The sequence below is a fragment of the Giraffa tippelskirchi genome, chromosome 1, assembly GCF_054371585.1.
Source record: "Giraffa tippelskirchi isolate mGirTip1 chromosome 1, T2T-mGirTip1v1.2.pri, whole genome shotgun sequence".
Lineage (NCBI taxonomy): Eukaryota > Metazoa > Chordata > Mammalia > Artiodactyla > Giraffidae > Giraffa > Giraffa tippelskirchi.
This window is the reverse complement of record NC_137275.1, coordinates 216,393,129-216,408,814: the sequence shown is the minus strand read 5'-3', so window position 1 is coordinate 216,408,814 and position 15,686 is coordinate 216,393,129. Positions and strand designations below refer to the sequence as shown.

Sequence of the window (15,686 nt, the reverse complement as noted above, 5' to 3'; positions counted from 1 at the left end):
CATCAAGAGAAACGCTGGGCTGGAAGAAACACAAGCTGGAATCGAGATTGCCAGGAGAAATATCAATAACCTCAGATATGCGGATGACACCACCCTTATGGCAGAAAGTGAAGAAGAACTAAAGAGCCTCTTGATGAAAGTGAAAGAGGAGAGTGAAAAAGTTGGCTTAAAGCTCAACGTTCAGAAAACTAAGATCATGGCATCTGGTCCCATCACTTCATGGGAAATAGATGGGGAAACAGTGTCAGACTTTATTTTTGGGGGCTCCAAGATCACTGCAGATGGTGACTGCAGCCATGAAATTAAAAGATGCTTATTCCTTGGAAGGAAAGTTATGACCAACCTAGATAGCATAATATAGCATATTATAAAGCAGAGACATTCCTTTGCCAACAAAGGTCCGTCTAGTCAAGGCTATGATTTTTCCAATAGTCATGTATGGATGTGAGAGTTGGACTGTGAAGAAAGCTGAGTGCTGAAGAATTGATGCTTTTGAACTGTGGTGTTGGAGAAGACTCTTGAGAATCCCTTGGACAGCAAGGAGATCCAATCAATCTATCCTAAAGGAGATTAGTCCTGGGTGTTCATTGGAAGGACTGATGTTGAAGCTGAAACTCCAAACTTCGGCCACCTGATGCGAAGAGTTGACTCATTGGAAAAAACTCTAATGCTGGGAAGGATTGGGGGCAGGAGGAGAAGGGGATGACAGAGGATGAGATGGCTGGATGGCATCATCAACTCGATGGACATGGGTTTGGGTAAACTCCAGGAGTTGGTGATGGACAGGGAGGCCTGGCGTGCTGTGATTCATGGGGTCGCAAAGAGTCAGACATGACTGAGGAACTGAACTGAACTGAATGTGTTACCATCATCCCTTATATATGTTAGTTCTTTCCCACCCTTCACACAACACTCCTTAACTGTACCATTTGTTCACCTCACAAACTGGTCCTAACTGACATGTTTTTTGTTACCATCTGACACAGCACCGCACACGTGGAATGCACTCAGTGTGAGGTAATGAGTCAGACACCTACGGAAAGATAAGGGAAGCATCTTGGTTTTCAGAACAAGGGCTGAGACAAAACAATAGACTTATATTGTTGAATATCTAGAGGTGATCAAACACTTGTTGATTAATCATCACCTCAGACCAAACCCCTTTTCAAGGACCAAAACCACTCAAGTGAGGAACAGCCCAGGGCAAGACTCCACCACCAATTCAAGTGAAGTGGTTACTCTTAAGGCCATGCTTACACCATTCAGCTGTGCTTAAAAGAGCCTTGTGCATTGAGCAAGACTAAAAGTGTTTCATCCTCAAAAATGACCTGAGGCTCACCATTCCTCCATAATTGGGACTCTTTCTCTAGAATCCAAAGACATCCCATGCCAAAAATAATGTGCAAGATTTTGCACATGCCCTTGTAAATCTGAATCTTTCTTTGGAGAGAACCTAGCATTTTTTAGAGTCCCAAAAGTACCCATGGGGGACAAAGTTAAGCCCCACTGCTCCTAGACTGTCTCTGTCAATTAAATAAGGAAGCTGAAGTATATCTGAACTTCATGAGCTCCCCAAATTCAAATCGCTCCTTAGTTGAGTACTGTCACACTCAACTATCTGTGCTCCTTAGCTGAGCACTCTCACACTCAACGATCTATGACACACAGACCCTTGCCTTTAGGGGTAGGGATGCCCTTGAACCTCCATCCAAGCCTAAAACTAACCTGAGGCGAGCACTTGTCAAATTAGAAGGAAATATGTGACTGTACTCAAATAGGTCACAGTTGCTTGATCTATTAGGATTCTTTCCCTAATAGGATTCTCTCAACATTAGTCTTGTGGCATTAAACACTGTTGTGTTGATTCAGGAATCTGCATCTAACCACAGAGGAGCTAAAAGAGATGGTTTTCTGAGAAATTCTTCAAAGCCTGAGATACGGAACCCCCATGGCATCCTTTTTAGAAGCCTGAAGCGTGCCCACCTCCCATCCAAAAGTACAGATGCATTTCCAGACTTGAGACCTACCTGGCTACCTGGTTGCTCCAGATCTAATCCCCATACTCCTACTGACATGACTCGGACTGGACCGGGACGTGGGGGATCTCTCTTTATTTCCATGGTGAACGGATTTACTGGAAAATAAGAAGGCACTCAACATCCAGCTGATCACAGTCCTAAACAACCAGGAGTGAAAGAAAAAGCAAGAGTAGGACATTCTACACCAAAACAGCTCAAGAGAGTTTCACAACCAAGTAACCAGACAAGGAAAGTGTGGGAAAGGCAGGAACGAAAGACATGCAAGAAAAGGGCCCCGTGCTTCATGCCGGTTGGTCTGGCCCTCCTATGTGGGTGTTCTGAGCCCAGAGGCGGAAACGAGCCCTGTAAATATTAATATAAGGATGAGGGGAAGTATTTCAGACCGGGTACAAGCATAAAGGGCAGAAACAGATAAAAGAAGTCAAGGAACGAATGACAGGAAAAAAAAAAAAATACTGCGACCTTATCTGCCTATGAACTATGAGGATAAAACAGTCAGGGACTTCCCTGGTGGTCCAGTGGTTACGAATCCACGTGCCAATGCAGGGGACGCAGCTTCGATCCCCAATCCAGGAAGATCCCACATGCGGAGGAGCAACTAAGACCCTGCCCTGCAACTACTGAAGCCCGTGTGCCTACAGCCCACACTCCAAAAATAAGAGAAGCCATTGCAATGAGAAGCCTGAGTTTGGCAACTAAAAGAGTAGCCCCCGCTCACTGCAACTAGAGAGAAGCCTGCACATCAACCAAGACCCAGCACAGCCCAAAATAAATAAATAAATAAATAAAAGAATAGATAAATAAGAACAAAGTCAGAAAGGGGGCAGCTTCCATGTGGGGGTGCAGCAGAGGCTGGAGGGTATGCATCCCCGCGGGGAGGCGTGGAGCTTTGTCTTGAAGCCAGTATACAAGACAGCAATAGGCACAAGGATTTCTCAAGATGCGTTCATTAACACTTCACACACAACAGAGAAAAACGTCAACTGTCCACAGGGAAGATGATTAGTATTACTTTTTAGTTAAGGTGGTTGTTGTGGGGAGGCGGGGACTGATAGATCAAGGGAGAGTTAACTTTCTTCAAAGCCACTTTTAGGCATAGCTGTTGTTTGACAAAATTTAGCTGAAAGATTACCTTCCTACAACATATATAATTAAATACGTTTTCAGCATCTTACTTCAAGGAATCTCTGTGAGATGGCAGAGGGAATGGGACAAAATAATGACCACTTTCTATTTCTTCTGTAGGCCAAAAGAGATGTTTTCCTACACACAGGCGTTTTAAGTACCCTAATTACCAGGGTACCAGCCTCCCTCAAACCACAAATTAGAGGATATGGAAAGAAAAAAATCTACTCATTCATGTCTTCATCCAAACAAACATTTATCGAGTTCCCACTGAGTGCCAGGTTCTATTCTAGAAGCAGGGGAATTTGAGGAATCAAGTTTTGGGGTGGAGTGCGGGTGTGGCACGGACCCAGGACAAACAGCAACATGATATAGTGAGACAAATACACGAATAAGGGGACACCGCTGTGCTGGGGTCCAGAGAAAGCGAGAGTAACTCTGCGCTCTGAGGCCGGCTCCGGAGAGGCACCCTGCCATCCCAGCCCTCTTACCAGCTCTGCGGCAGCAAGAAAACCACTTGAATTCACCAACACTCACTGGAAAATGGCAAGGCCAACCTATCCAGGTGGCCAGGCAGCACGGAGGGTACAGAGATTGTCTGTGAAAGCCCGTGTACACAGTGAAGAGCCACTCGAGGTGGGGCCAAGGCGTTCCCAGCGTGGAGCGCGGCCTCAGCAGGACAGACACAGAGTAAGAGGCAAAGGACACAGCTGGGGACTGGCCTCGTGGGCTGAACCAGGGGCGGTGGCTGGAAAGAAGGCATGGAGGGCCGATGAGCTCCAGACTCTGAAGGATCTCAAACACCAGGCTTAAGATGTGCGGTGCACCCTACAGGCAGTGGCTAAGCTTTTGGGCAAGAAAAGAGGCAATCATATGTAAGGTTTTCAAAAAGACCTCAGAAAAAAAAAACAAACAAACACAGATCAAATAGAGAGGGGAAGCAACAGGAGACGAGAGAGGGATCATTTAGGGAGCCCTTGTAATTGTCCAGGTGCACCTCCCCTGCCCTGCCCCCGGTGGTACCTGAGCCAGGTGGGAGATGCCACAGAGAAGAAAGGACAGGTGAGAAGAGTCACCAACAATAAGGTCAGGTGGCCTGGGAGACTCTGATGAATGTCTCCTCAGCAGGAAAAAAAAACAGTCCAGCCACACCAGAGGGATCATGTTTCAAACACAGGTAAATTACAGAGGATTAGACATTCCTGAAGTTCTAGCAAAACTGAGTAAACAGAAGCTCAACAGCCCTGTGTGCTGTGGTTAAATCCACGAAGCCCATCCCTGGGACGAGAGGGCAAGTCCTGCCAAAATGACTGTGCTCAGCAAGGCTCACACCAAGGTGGCCAGGGACTTGCCACTCTTACCCGGGGAGGGGGGCTGCCTCCACCGAGCAGACTCCACCCACTCACCTTCCATCACCTGCTTCCGGGATACCTGTCTCAGGTCATTTTTCCTCTGTCACAGCCAGCACGCTCATTCAGGAACTCATGGGGGGAATCTCACACCAGCGTCCACTTAAGGCCAGATGAGCAAACAGCCCGCAGACTGTCAGCACCTCCTGGTTCCAGCGCCTGGCCAGAGGGTTCTGGCTGCCAGCTGAACCCACCTTTGACAGAGAGCCAGCTGAGCGCCCTGGGAGCCTGGGCTATGAAGTGACTCAAAACAAAACAAAACGCCAAAACAGAAAGCAAACTCTTGGGACTGAGAAAGATCACAGGACTTTGAGACAAAAACCTATACACACACACTTCTAAGTCAACGAAAAACAAAGAAATCAAATATTTTAAGCTCATACTCTGCTGAGTACTGTGCAAGCTTGACATGGTACATCTCAACCCTCAAAATAATACAGGGGTGGGATGGGGGGGTGAGCTTAATTATACATGTTCCTACTAAGAGGTCCAGGGAGGGTTAGAGGATGGGCCTAAGGTCACTCTGCCAGCACAAAGCAGAATGCACAACTGGAGCCCAGCCCTGAGAGTCCAGAGCAGAGGCTATGGCTGTCCCGCATTGGCCCCTGGTCACGGGAGATCTCTCGGAACAAGGACCTACCCAACAAGAGACCCACCACCACCTTCAAACCAGTAAATTCCCAATCCAGCAGTGCCAGAGACTTTGCCTCTTAAAGGAATTTTTAAGAGCCAGCCAGCTCCAGAGAAGATTCAACCAACATAAAGGACCAGAAACCATTAACAAATAGCTCCATGCGGTCATCAGCAATCCCCCACGGGCTCCAGAAAAATCAAGCCAGAGCCATCACAGGGTCTGCACATAGAAATAAACCCGAGAGGTCAGTCACACTGTGCACGGGTACATCTGGCTTGAACACTTAGTGTTAATGCAGGAGGTGAGGGCTGCTCATCCCCAGAGAGATCCTGGGTAGTATACATTCTGCCCAAATAATTAATCCTGTCAATATCTAAACTGATGGAACAGATCTGAGTTTTTAGTATATGATAACTATGGAATTTCAAATATTGAGGAGAGGACAGATTAGTCAATAAATGCTGATGAAGAACTTGGTTAACCAACTAGGAAACAATTGAGTCATATCCTCACAGCAAGTGCAAAAATAAATATCACGTCATATACCAAATTAAATGCAATACATTGACTATACCTTAAATTGTTTAAAAAAGAATGAAACACAAGATTAAAAAAATAACCAGATGATGTTTTATATCAGAGGCTGGCAAGCTTTTTTGGTAAAGGACCAGACAGTAAATATTTCCAGCTTTTTGGGTCACACAGTCTCCACTGCACCAAGTCGAGTCTGCTGTTGTGGTACAGCAGTAGTCTTACACAGTAGGCGGACAAATAGGTGTGGCTACATTCCAATAAAACTTCAGTTATGGACACGGAAGTCTGAATTTCACTAATTTTCGTATGTCATGAAATATAAATTTTTTTCAGTCATTTAAAAATGCCATTAAAAATCTCTTAGGACTGCAGGTGTCATGGAGCACAGGGTGGGCATGGTTACTAAAGGGCAGGAGGAGGGAGCCCGCTGTGGTGGAAGAGCCTGTATGTTGACTGTGGTGGTTCTGGTTACAGGAATCTACACACGTGATAGAATCGCCTAGAGCAAACAACAGGCATGCGTGTACACACAAAGGAGCGCCTGTGAAACGGGTGAAATCTGGATGAGTTCTGAGGATTGCACCAATGTTAATTTGCTGGTCGGAGAAGGCAATGGCACCCCACTCCAGTACTCTTGCCTGGAAAATCCCATGGGTGGAGGAGCCTGGTAGGCTGCGGTCCATGGGGTCGCTAAGAGTCGGACACGACTGAGCGACTTCACTTTCACTTTTCATGCATTGGAGAAGGAAATGGCAACCCACTCCAGTGTTCTTGCCTGGAGAATCCCAGGGATGGGGGAGCCTGGCGGGCTGCTGTCTATGGGGTCGCGCAGAGTCGGACATGACTGAAGCGACTTAGCAGCAGCAGTTTGCTGGTATCGTTAAGCAAGATGTTAGCTTTGGAGGAAACTGGACAAAGAGCACCTGGAATCTTCTTACATACACTTTTGGTGAATCTATAATTGACTGAATTATAATTATTTCAAAATAGAAAGTTACCAACAATTCTTTACTCATGAGTTATATATATTTAAAACAAAACAAGGTAGCTGGCCAGAGTTAGCCTCTTAGACTTCATTTGCTGGTTCCTAATTTAGATGAATAGTATAAAAAATATTGTGCTTGGGAAAAACTTTCCAGAGTTTTCCCAAAACCAAAAGTAGAATCCATAAAAGAAGAGCAACAGATTTAACAATTTTTTCTCCATGTCAACAAAACAATAAAAGTAAAAATATAAACAGCAAACTGGGAAAAGGATTTGAACATGTATGACCACAGATTGTTTAACATATTAAGGGTTCTGAAAAACAATATTAAAGACAGACGGAGCCTGATATAAAAATGGACAATATAGTAAATATGGCCAATAAATAATAATTGTTCTGCAATATTATGCAGACATAAAAAAGAATGAAATAATGCCATTTGCAGCAACATGGATGGACCTAGAGATTATCATATTAAGTGAAGTAAGTCAGACAGAAAAAGACAAATATCATATGATATCGCTGGGAAATCCCAAGGACAAAGTAGGCTCACGGGCTACAGTCCATGGGGTTGCAAAGAGTTGGACATGACTGAACAACTTACACACATGCACATATGTGGAATCTTAAAAAATTATACAAATGAACTTATATACCAAACAGAAATATACTGACAGACATAGAAAGCCACCTTATGGTTACCAAAGGGAAAAGGTGGCAGGGAGGGATGAATTAGGAGTCTGAGATTAACACATACAGACTACTATATATAAGACAGACAACAAAAAAGACCTACTGAATCACTCTGTTGCACATCAACTATATTTCAATTAAAAAATAATAATTGTTCAACTTCAACACTAAACAACAAAATCAACATTAAAACAAGATATCATTTCTCCTGTCAAATTAGTACAGATTAAAAAGATTATCTCTGGTTCTAAAGTCATGCTGTTTTTACTATACCATACTAAATGAGAAGATTCTTGAGAGTCCCTTGGACAGCAAGGAGATCAAACCAGTCAGTCCTAAAGGAAATCAACCCTGAATACTCATTGGAGGGACTGATGCTGAAGCTGAAGCTCCAATACTTAGGCCACCTGATGCAAAGAGCCGACTCCTTGGAAAAGACCTTGATGCTGGGAAAGATTGAGGGCAGGAGGAGAAGGGGAAGACGGAGGATGAGATGGTTGGATGGCATCACTGACACAATGAACACAAGTTTGAGCGAACTCAGGGAGATAATGAAGGACAGGGAAGCCTGGTGTGCTGCAGTCCATGGGATCACAAAGAGTTAGACACAGTTTAGCAACTGAACAACAACACTAAAAAAATATTCAGGACAACAACAAAATAAAATGGCTTTTTCAAAGCTCTGTTCAGAGCCAGAAGAACAAGGAAAGAAAAGAAAGTGAAGTTGCTCAGTCATGTCCAACTCTTTGCGACCCCATGGACTGTAGCCTGCCAGGCTCCTCTGTCCATGGAATTTTCCAGGCAAGAATACTGGAGTGGGCTGCCACTTCCTTCTCCGGGGTATCTTTCTGACCCAGGGATTGAACCCGGGTCTCTCACACCGCAGGCAGACTCTTTACCATCTGAGCCACCAGGGAAGCCCAAGAGCTACCAGGGAAGAGCAAGGAAGGACCCTGTAAGAAGAGAGACTGTGGGCTGGGTGACAACACTATGGTTCAGGGACTCTGATGGGCTGAACTACCTTTATTAGCTATGAGAAAATGCTGGTGATAGAACTAGTGTCCCCTCCTTCGATCTTCAGCCATGCCTAGGTGTCATCAATACTTCTCTCAAGAACAAAGATGCAGGAGACATGACCCACCTGTATTTGTCTTCAATGACCCACGTGCTTTTCCTCTGTCAGCTGAGACTAACAGCAGATGGTAATATTCACACCCAGTGAATTTCATCTTCCTATGAAATTCAAGCCCAGGAAAGCAGCCAGTCCTCAAAATCACCCAAGGAAGCAAAGGACAGAAATGACAGTCAGCCAAACGCTGTAATAAAATTCAGAGTAAGGAGCAAGTTTCTATGCATGGTGGTGTTACTACACCAAGGGAGACGTCTGTGTAAAGCAAGCAGGAAACCCATTCTTTTGGTGTAAAGATAACAGCTTCCAAAAGTGCAAGTAAAAGGCCCAGAGATCTCCTTACAGCTGCTATCAGCAAATCCACACATCAAGTGTTCAGGACTCTAGAGTGATTTCCTTTCCCTTAGGCTGTGCCAAACAGGTCCTATGCTTTCTTTTTTCAACTGTGGCGAAATACATATAACATGAAACTTAACCATCTTAGTCATTTTGAAGTGTGCAGTTCAACGTGTTAAATACATTCATACTGTTGTGCAATTGATCTCTAGAACTCGTTTCAGAACCTTCACCTACCTAATGATCCCGTGTGCTTTAAGACTCAGCTCCAGAGATATTCCCACCAAGATGCCTCCTTTCTTAACAGACCTCCCCATCCACACAAGCACTTGCCCAGTCTGGGCCCAATATCCCCTACACTGCTCTCATCATGCCTGTGCCCACCCTTCTCAAAACACGTTACCACCTGCACTGTGGCTGTCTGTTTATCCACCTGCCTCTGTCCCAGAAGGTCTGAGGATCTATGGCCTTGGGATCGGTCATCTTTGTGTCTGGGTCAGTTCATGTATTTTAAAGGACAAACATAACGGTATCTCCCATTCCCACATGTTTATCTGCAATGTGCCCTGGCCACTTCCCCATCAAGAGATGGAGGCTATCAACCCACCTTACTAAATCCACGCAGGCCCTATGGTGGAATATGGTGGAAGTGATGCTGTGCCAATTCTGGGCACAGCTCTCACACGGCCCAGGAGCTTCCATTTCCCATCTCTGGGGATGCTCATTTTTGGGAGACATCCTCCAGGAACCCAGCCAGCCTGCCTTGAGCAGCCCAAGCCACATGAAAATGTCACTCGAGTTAACTGCCAGCCATAAGCCAACTTAGGCACCCAGCTCAAGCGAGCCTTCAGATGACCACATGAGAGACACCAAGCAAGAACCACGTAGCTAAGGCCAGGGAACTCACAGGGCCACAAGGCATAAGAATAAACGTGTCTTGGGACTTCCGTGGTGGTTCAGTGGCTAAGACTCCTCATTTCCAATGCAGGAGGGCCAAGTTTGACCCCTGGTCAGAGAAGTAGATCCTGCATGCTTCAACAAAGATCTTGCATGTGGCAGCGAAGATCCCACATGCTACAACTAGGACCTGGTGCATCCAAATAAATACATAAATTTTTTTAAATGTGTCTTTTAGCCTACCTCATTTTGGGGTGGTTTGTTAAGTGCAGTGCATAACCAAAACAATGTCCACCTGGTACCCAGGGGGCACAAAGTGAAAGAACAATTAAATCAGCTCTGACATAACATGCAGCCCATAGTACTCAATTTAACAGCTGCTGCTACTACTGAAATGATGCGGAAGGGGAACAAACAAGAGAGAAACTGGTGAAAGAGGCAGGTACGTTCCTGCCAATGAAAAATAACGAAATCCACTATGTCCACAGTGGGTATGTGCTAAGCCCTGGGCTTGACTCTCACATTCCATCAAATTCCACAGAAATGACAAATGAAATATAAAATTAAGCATAAATCTATTTTCAAAATCTGGAAAATGGGGATGGATGTCATCATTCAAAAAAAAACTATTTTTGCAGTATTTCTGGAAAAGATGTGATAAGACAGGATCAAATTTACATAAAAATCAAATTTAGCCAGAGTTGAGAGACCAAAACCTAACTGGACCATGGTGGGAAATGCTGGATATGGGAAGGGTCTGAGAAAACCCCAAATTCAGAAGTGAGTAACTAAGAACAGAAGCAGGCACTGAGTTGGCAGGTGGGGTAAGGAAAGGGTAGTGGAATGCTGAGTTTCTAATGCAACTTGAAGAAGAGAAGAGGAAGGGGGACGTCCCTGGTAGCTCAGTGGTAAAGAATCTGCCTGCCAATGCAGTAGACAGCGGTTTGATCTCTGGTCTGGGAAAATCCCTTTTGCCGCAGAGCAACTAAGCCCATGCACCAGAACTATTAAGCCTGCGTTCTAGAGCCTGGGAACCACAGCCACAGAAGCCCTCTCACTCCAGTGCCCAGGCTCGCCAACAAGAGAAGCCACCGCAATGAGAAGCCAGTGCACCTCAACTAGAAGAGCAGTCCCTGATTGCTTCAACTAGAGAAAAGCCTGCACGGCAATGAAGACCCAGCAAAGTCAAAAAAAAAAAAAAGAAAGAAAAGAGGAAGGGTATTTTTGGATCAACTGTGAAGTTCTCCATCTGCAGGGCAACTCTCTCCCCACTTCCTCAATTAAGAAGGGTCCACCCAGCCTATTATCCTGTTATCTGCCACCCACCCTGACAGGAAGCCTGCCCAAGAGCAATGTCACAGATCTCTTCTCCATCCTCTTCTTACCGTGTGGCATCCCATCCCAACCCAACCAATGCAGTCAGGCAGAGGCTGACTGCACGGTCTCTGTGTATCGCTTATGGCCATATATGCATGTTTGTATGCAAACATAGGTATAACACGGCCAAAAAAATGCATGCCCCAGAGGAGGCCCAAGAGCAAATCTCATTACTTGGGACAACAGCATGTGCCTCTCCAAGAAGGGAGAAGCAGCCGAACCCCACGTGCAGACCAGAAGGTCCATGCACCTCCGTCTAAAGGTGGTCAGCTCTTGCCCGACGCCAGGATCATCATCGTGGACACCACACTGTGACAGCATGTCCAGAAACATGATTGCTAAAACAAACACAAGTTAGATTCAATTTAAACAGAAAAGTAGAAACAGTGGAGTGGAATGAAATTAAAAATAAATCCATCATTCAGAAGATCAAATCAAGGAATCCTCCCAACATAAAGAATGAAAATATAACCTGATAAAATCAGCCCAGAAAAAGTGGAGCCTTGAAAAGGACAGACTAAAATCCAAATAGCCACAAGTCCTTTCTACTAAAAAAAAGAATGGAGAATAAAAAGGATGTAGACAAAGCAGTAAAACTGAAAGGCTTTACAGTAGAAATATCTAAGAAAAATATACACCTAAATACAAGCAGGCTGCTAAACTTAATTTAAGAAGAAAACCCCAGGTATACGTGGAAGATCAGGTAAGGAAGAAAAAGAATCACTGGCACAGACTCCTACTCTTGGACTGTAAGTTCTGAACTGAGCCCAAGGAATACTATGCGACCATTAACAGAAAAGGAAGGGAGTGGAGGGGAGGGAGGAACGGATTTATGTACTATATGGAATGGTCTCTAAGATCTATAACTAGTGTACAGCAAGGCACAAGACTCTGTGTCCAGTATGCTGCCATTTGACTTTCAAAAGGATTACATGTGGGTACTTTCATATTCATGCATAACATCTATCTCTAGAAAGTTTCTGCAGAAACTGGTAAAACTGGTTGCTTCTGGGGAGGGTAACCTGCTGCCAGAGGAAGCAAAATGATAGGGCCTGGGCAAAGGGGAGACTTTTCATCAGATAAAATTTTGTATCTTCTGAATTTTGTGCCATGGCAATTCACTATACTATACACCAAAAATTTTCAATCGCGCTCCCTCCCTCCTTCCTCCCCTTCTCACACACACACTCAAATTTAAAGTAAAAAAGACAAGCTATAGAATGGGAGAAGATACAATACACATATCTGATGAGCACCTGTATCTAGAACATACCAAAAACTCTTAAAAAGAATATATGTGAGATATATATATATACATACAATGAAATGTTATTCAGCCTTAAAATAGAAAATTCTGCCATTTGCAATGACATGAATGAACATGGAGAATATTATTAATATTATGCAAAGTGAAATAAGTGGGTCACAAAAGGACAAATTCTGAATGATCCCACTGATCTGAGGAATCGAAAATAGTCCATTTCATAGATGCAAAGAGTAGAATGGTGACTACCAGGAGCTGGGGAATGGGAAGATGGGGTGGTATTAGTCAAAGGGTACAAAGTTTCCATCATGCAAGACGGAAAGTACTAGAGATCTAATGTACAGCATAGCATCCATAGTTAACAGTAGTGAGGCTTCCCTGGTTAACACTCTGCGCTTCCACTACAGGGGGTGCGGGTTCGATCCCTGGTCAGGGAAATTCTGCATGCAGTGAGGTATGGCCAAACAAAAAAATTAAAAAGAAAAAAAACAATACTGTATTGTACACTTTAAAATTTGCTAAGAAGGTAGATCTTATTACAAATAACAATATTAGTAATAGTAATATAAAGAGGGTAGGAGGAAACTTTTAGACATGATGGACAGGTTTATGGCATAGACTATGGAGAAGGCAATGGCAACCCACTCCAGTACTCTTGCCTGGAAAATCCCATGGACAGAGGAGCCTAGTGGGCTGCAGTCCATGGGGTCACGAAGAGTCAGACACGACTGAGCGACTTCCCTTTCACTTTTCACTTTCATGCATTGGAGAAGGAAATGGCAACCCACTCCAGTGTTCCTGCCTGGAGAATCCCAGGGATGGCAGAGCCTGGTGGGCTGCCATCTATGGGGTCGCACAGAGTCGGACATGACTGAAGTGACTTAGCAGTAGCAGTAGCAGTAGCAGTAGCATGGTGACAATTTCATACTTATCTCCAAACTCAAATTATATACATTAAACATATACAGCTTTCTGTATGTCAATCATACCTCAATAAAGTAATTTTTAAAAGAAGAATATGTAACTAGTTCAGTATACATATTATATTCAATATATAGATACAGTATCTATATTATATTCAATAGATAGATAGATATGTATATACCTCAATAAGAAAAACAACCCAATAAATATAGGCAAAAGATTTGAAGATACTTCACAAAACGTATACAAATGACCAATTAGCATGTGCAAATAGGTTTAACATCATTAGTAACCACATAAAAAAAAAACCTAAAGCGGCAATGAGACACTACCATGTATCCACTAGAATTGATCAAACAATACCAAGTCTCAGCAAAGACATGGAGCTGCTGGGACTTGGGGACACCGCAACTCTACCAGTTAGGTACTTACCCAAGAGAAACGAGCACCTGCCAACTGAAGACAGGAACGTGAATGTCCGCAGCAGCTGTATTTGTGTCTGAGAATGTGTCCATCCCATCTAAGTCATACAATTCACTGACACAGAACTGTTCACACTATTACTTTATAATCCTTTGTAATTTCTGTAAGGTCAGGAATGTCTACTCTTTCATTTATGATTTTAGTACTTTGAATCGTCTCTTTTTCTTGGTGAATTCCAGCTAAAGGCTGCCAATTCTGTTGACTGTTTTCAGAGAATGAAATTTTGGCCCTATTAATTTTTCTCTATTGTTTTCTTATCCTCTATTCCATTAATTTCCACTCTGATCTTTATTTTCTTCCTTCTGTTTGCTTTAAAGGTTAGTTTGCTCTCCTCTCTTCAGTGTAGGAGCTTCATCTGTAACAGCCCAAAGCTCAAAACAACCTACATATTCATTAATGAGTGAACAGACAAACAGATGGTGATTATATTCATTCAATGAGTGAATAAATATATTCAATAATTTTTTTAAAAAAAGAACTATAGATAGAGCAACAATATAAAGTCATCATGTTGAAAGAAACTAGACAAAAAGAGTATATATTTTATGATTCCAATTATACAAAATTCTAGAAAGTGCAAACTAACATAGTGACAGAAAGCAGATCAGTGTTGTTAACAAGGCCAAAGGTGAGGGAAAATATGAACTACAAAAGTGCATGAAAACCTTTGTAGGTGATGCTCTGTATCTGGATTGTGATAGTAGCTCCACAGGTATATATGCAAGAGTCAAAATTAATTGAATCACACACTTTAATGACACAGTTATTTTATATAAATTACACCCCAAGAAGTTACTTCTCAACAATGCTTTAAATTTATGTTTTCAAAGTGGAAAAGAAGGCAGTGGGGCAATCTCTATATACATCTCAAGAGGAAATACTCAGCCAAATTACCATTCAGACAAGAAAAGAATAATATATACCACTCAGCTGTTGTTACATAATATATATTATCAGGATGGTTGTGTTTTTTTCCTTAAGTTACTCTCAGACATAAAATACAGTATAATGAAAAATAAATCAGATAAAGATTTGTTTGAGAAAGATAACATTAGTTTAAGGGAGAGCTGATGCTACTGTGAAATTTGACTCAACTGTTAAAAAGAATTCATAAAATAGAAGAGGCATTAATCTAAAAAAAAAAAACAAAACTGATCACAATCAGGAACTCAATAATTTCACTAAAACCTAAAAGAGGAAGTAAAAACTAACCCAAGGTCTCTCCTTATTCTGGAGAAAGTTACAGATACTAATTAAACCTTGATTATGGTAGAAGAATATAATTATAGACATTAGTCAAATAGAAACAGGAAATAGAACTTGAAAGAAAATAAAATTGAACAAAAGCACACTTGATCAATGTATCCAGAGTCAGGAAAAGGAGAAAGAAACAAAAAGATAGCATAATAAATAGAAAATAAAGAATAAAAGTAAAATTCCACACAAAATATTAGCAAACTGAATCCAAGACTAAGTAGGACTCATCCTAAGTATAAATAAGTATTGGGAAATTAATTATATTAAAATATCAATGTAGAAAAAATAATTTTCATAGATGCTAATGAGGCATTTTATTAAACCCAATTCCATTCCTAATTTTTTTTAACTGGTAAGCAGTGAATACAAAAAAGAAAGCTTTAACTTGATAAGAAAACAGCAAACATATCTAATGAGAAAATACTCGGTATATTCCATTCAACAAGAAACAAGATAAAAATGCCCTCACTATTTTAAGAATTTACATGGATCTTGGTCAGTGCAATAAAATGAAAAAAAATATATTTTAGGAAAGAAGCATTCAGTTGCAAAGTATATGATTCTCTTGTATTTCCAAGTAGAAAATAAATGAAAAATGAT

General features: G+C 42.5%; 1 protein-coding gene across 7 annotated transcripts in view; it reads right to left on the bottom strand.

Moving 5' to 3' along the window:
* The window catches only part of SNX30 (sorting nexin family member 30), a 117,104-nt gene that overhangs the window by 80,168 nt on the left and 21,250 nt on the right, over window positions 1-15,686 (bottom strand). The window contains exons 1-2 of one of the 7 annotated variants that reach the window (XM_081527069.1): window positions 8,561-8,729; window positions 2,028-2,134 (exon numbers count right to left, since the gene is read on the bottom strand). The exons of 5 other annotated variants lie outside the window; for them this stretch is intronic. In XM_081527069.1, the coding sequence (XP_081383195.1) occupies window positions 2,028-2,134; window positions 8,561-8,648 (195 nt within the window). In that variant the 5' untranslated portion in view covers window positions 8,649-8,729. Of the gene's footprint in view, window positions 1-2,027; window positions 2,135-8,560; window positions 8,730-15,686 lie in introns of those variants that run through there. One more of the 7 variants, XM_081527110.1, reaches the window with a different exon arrangement.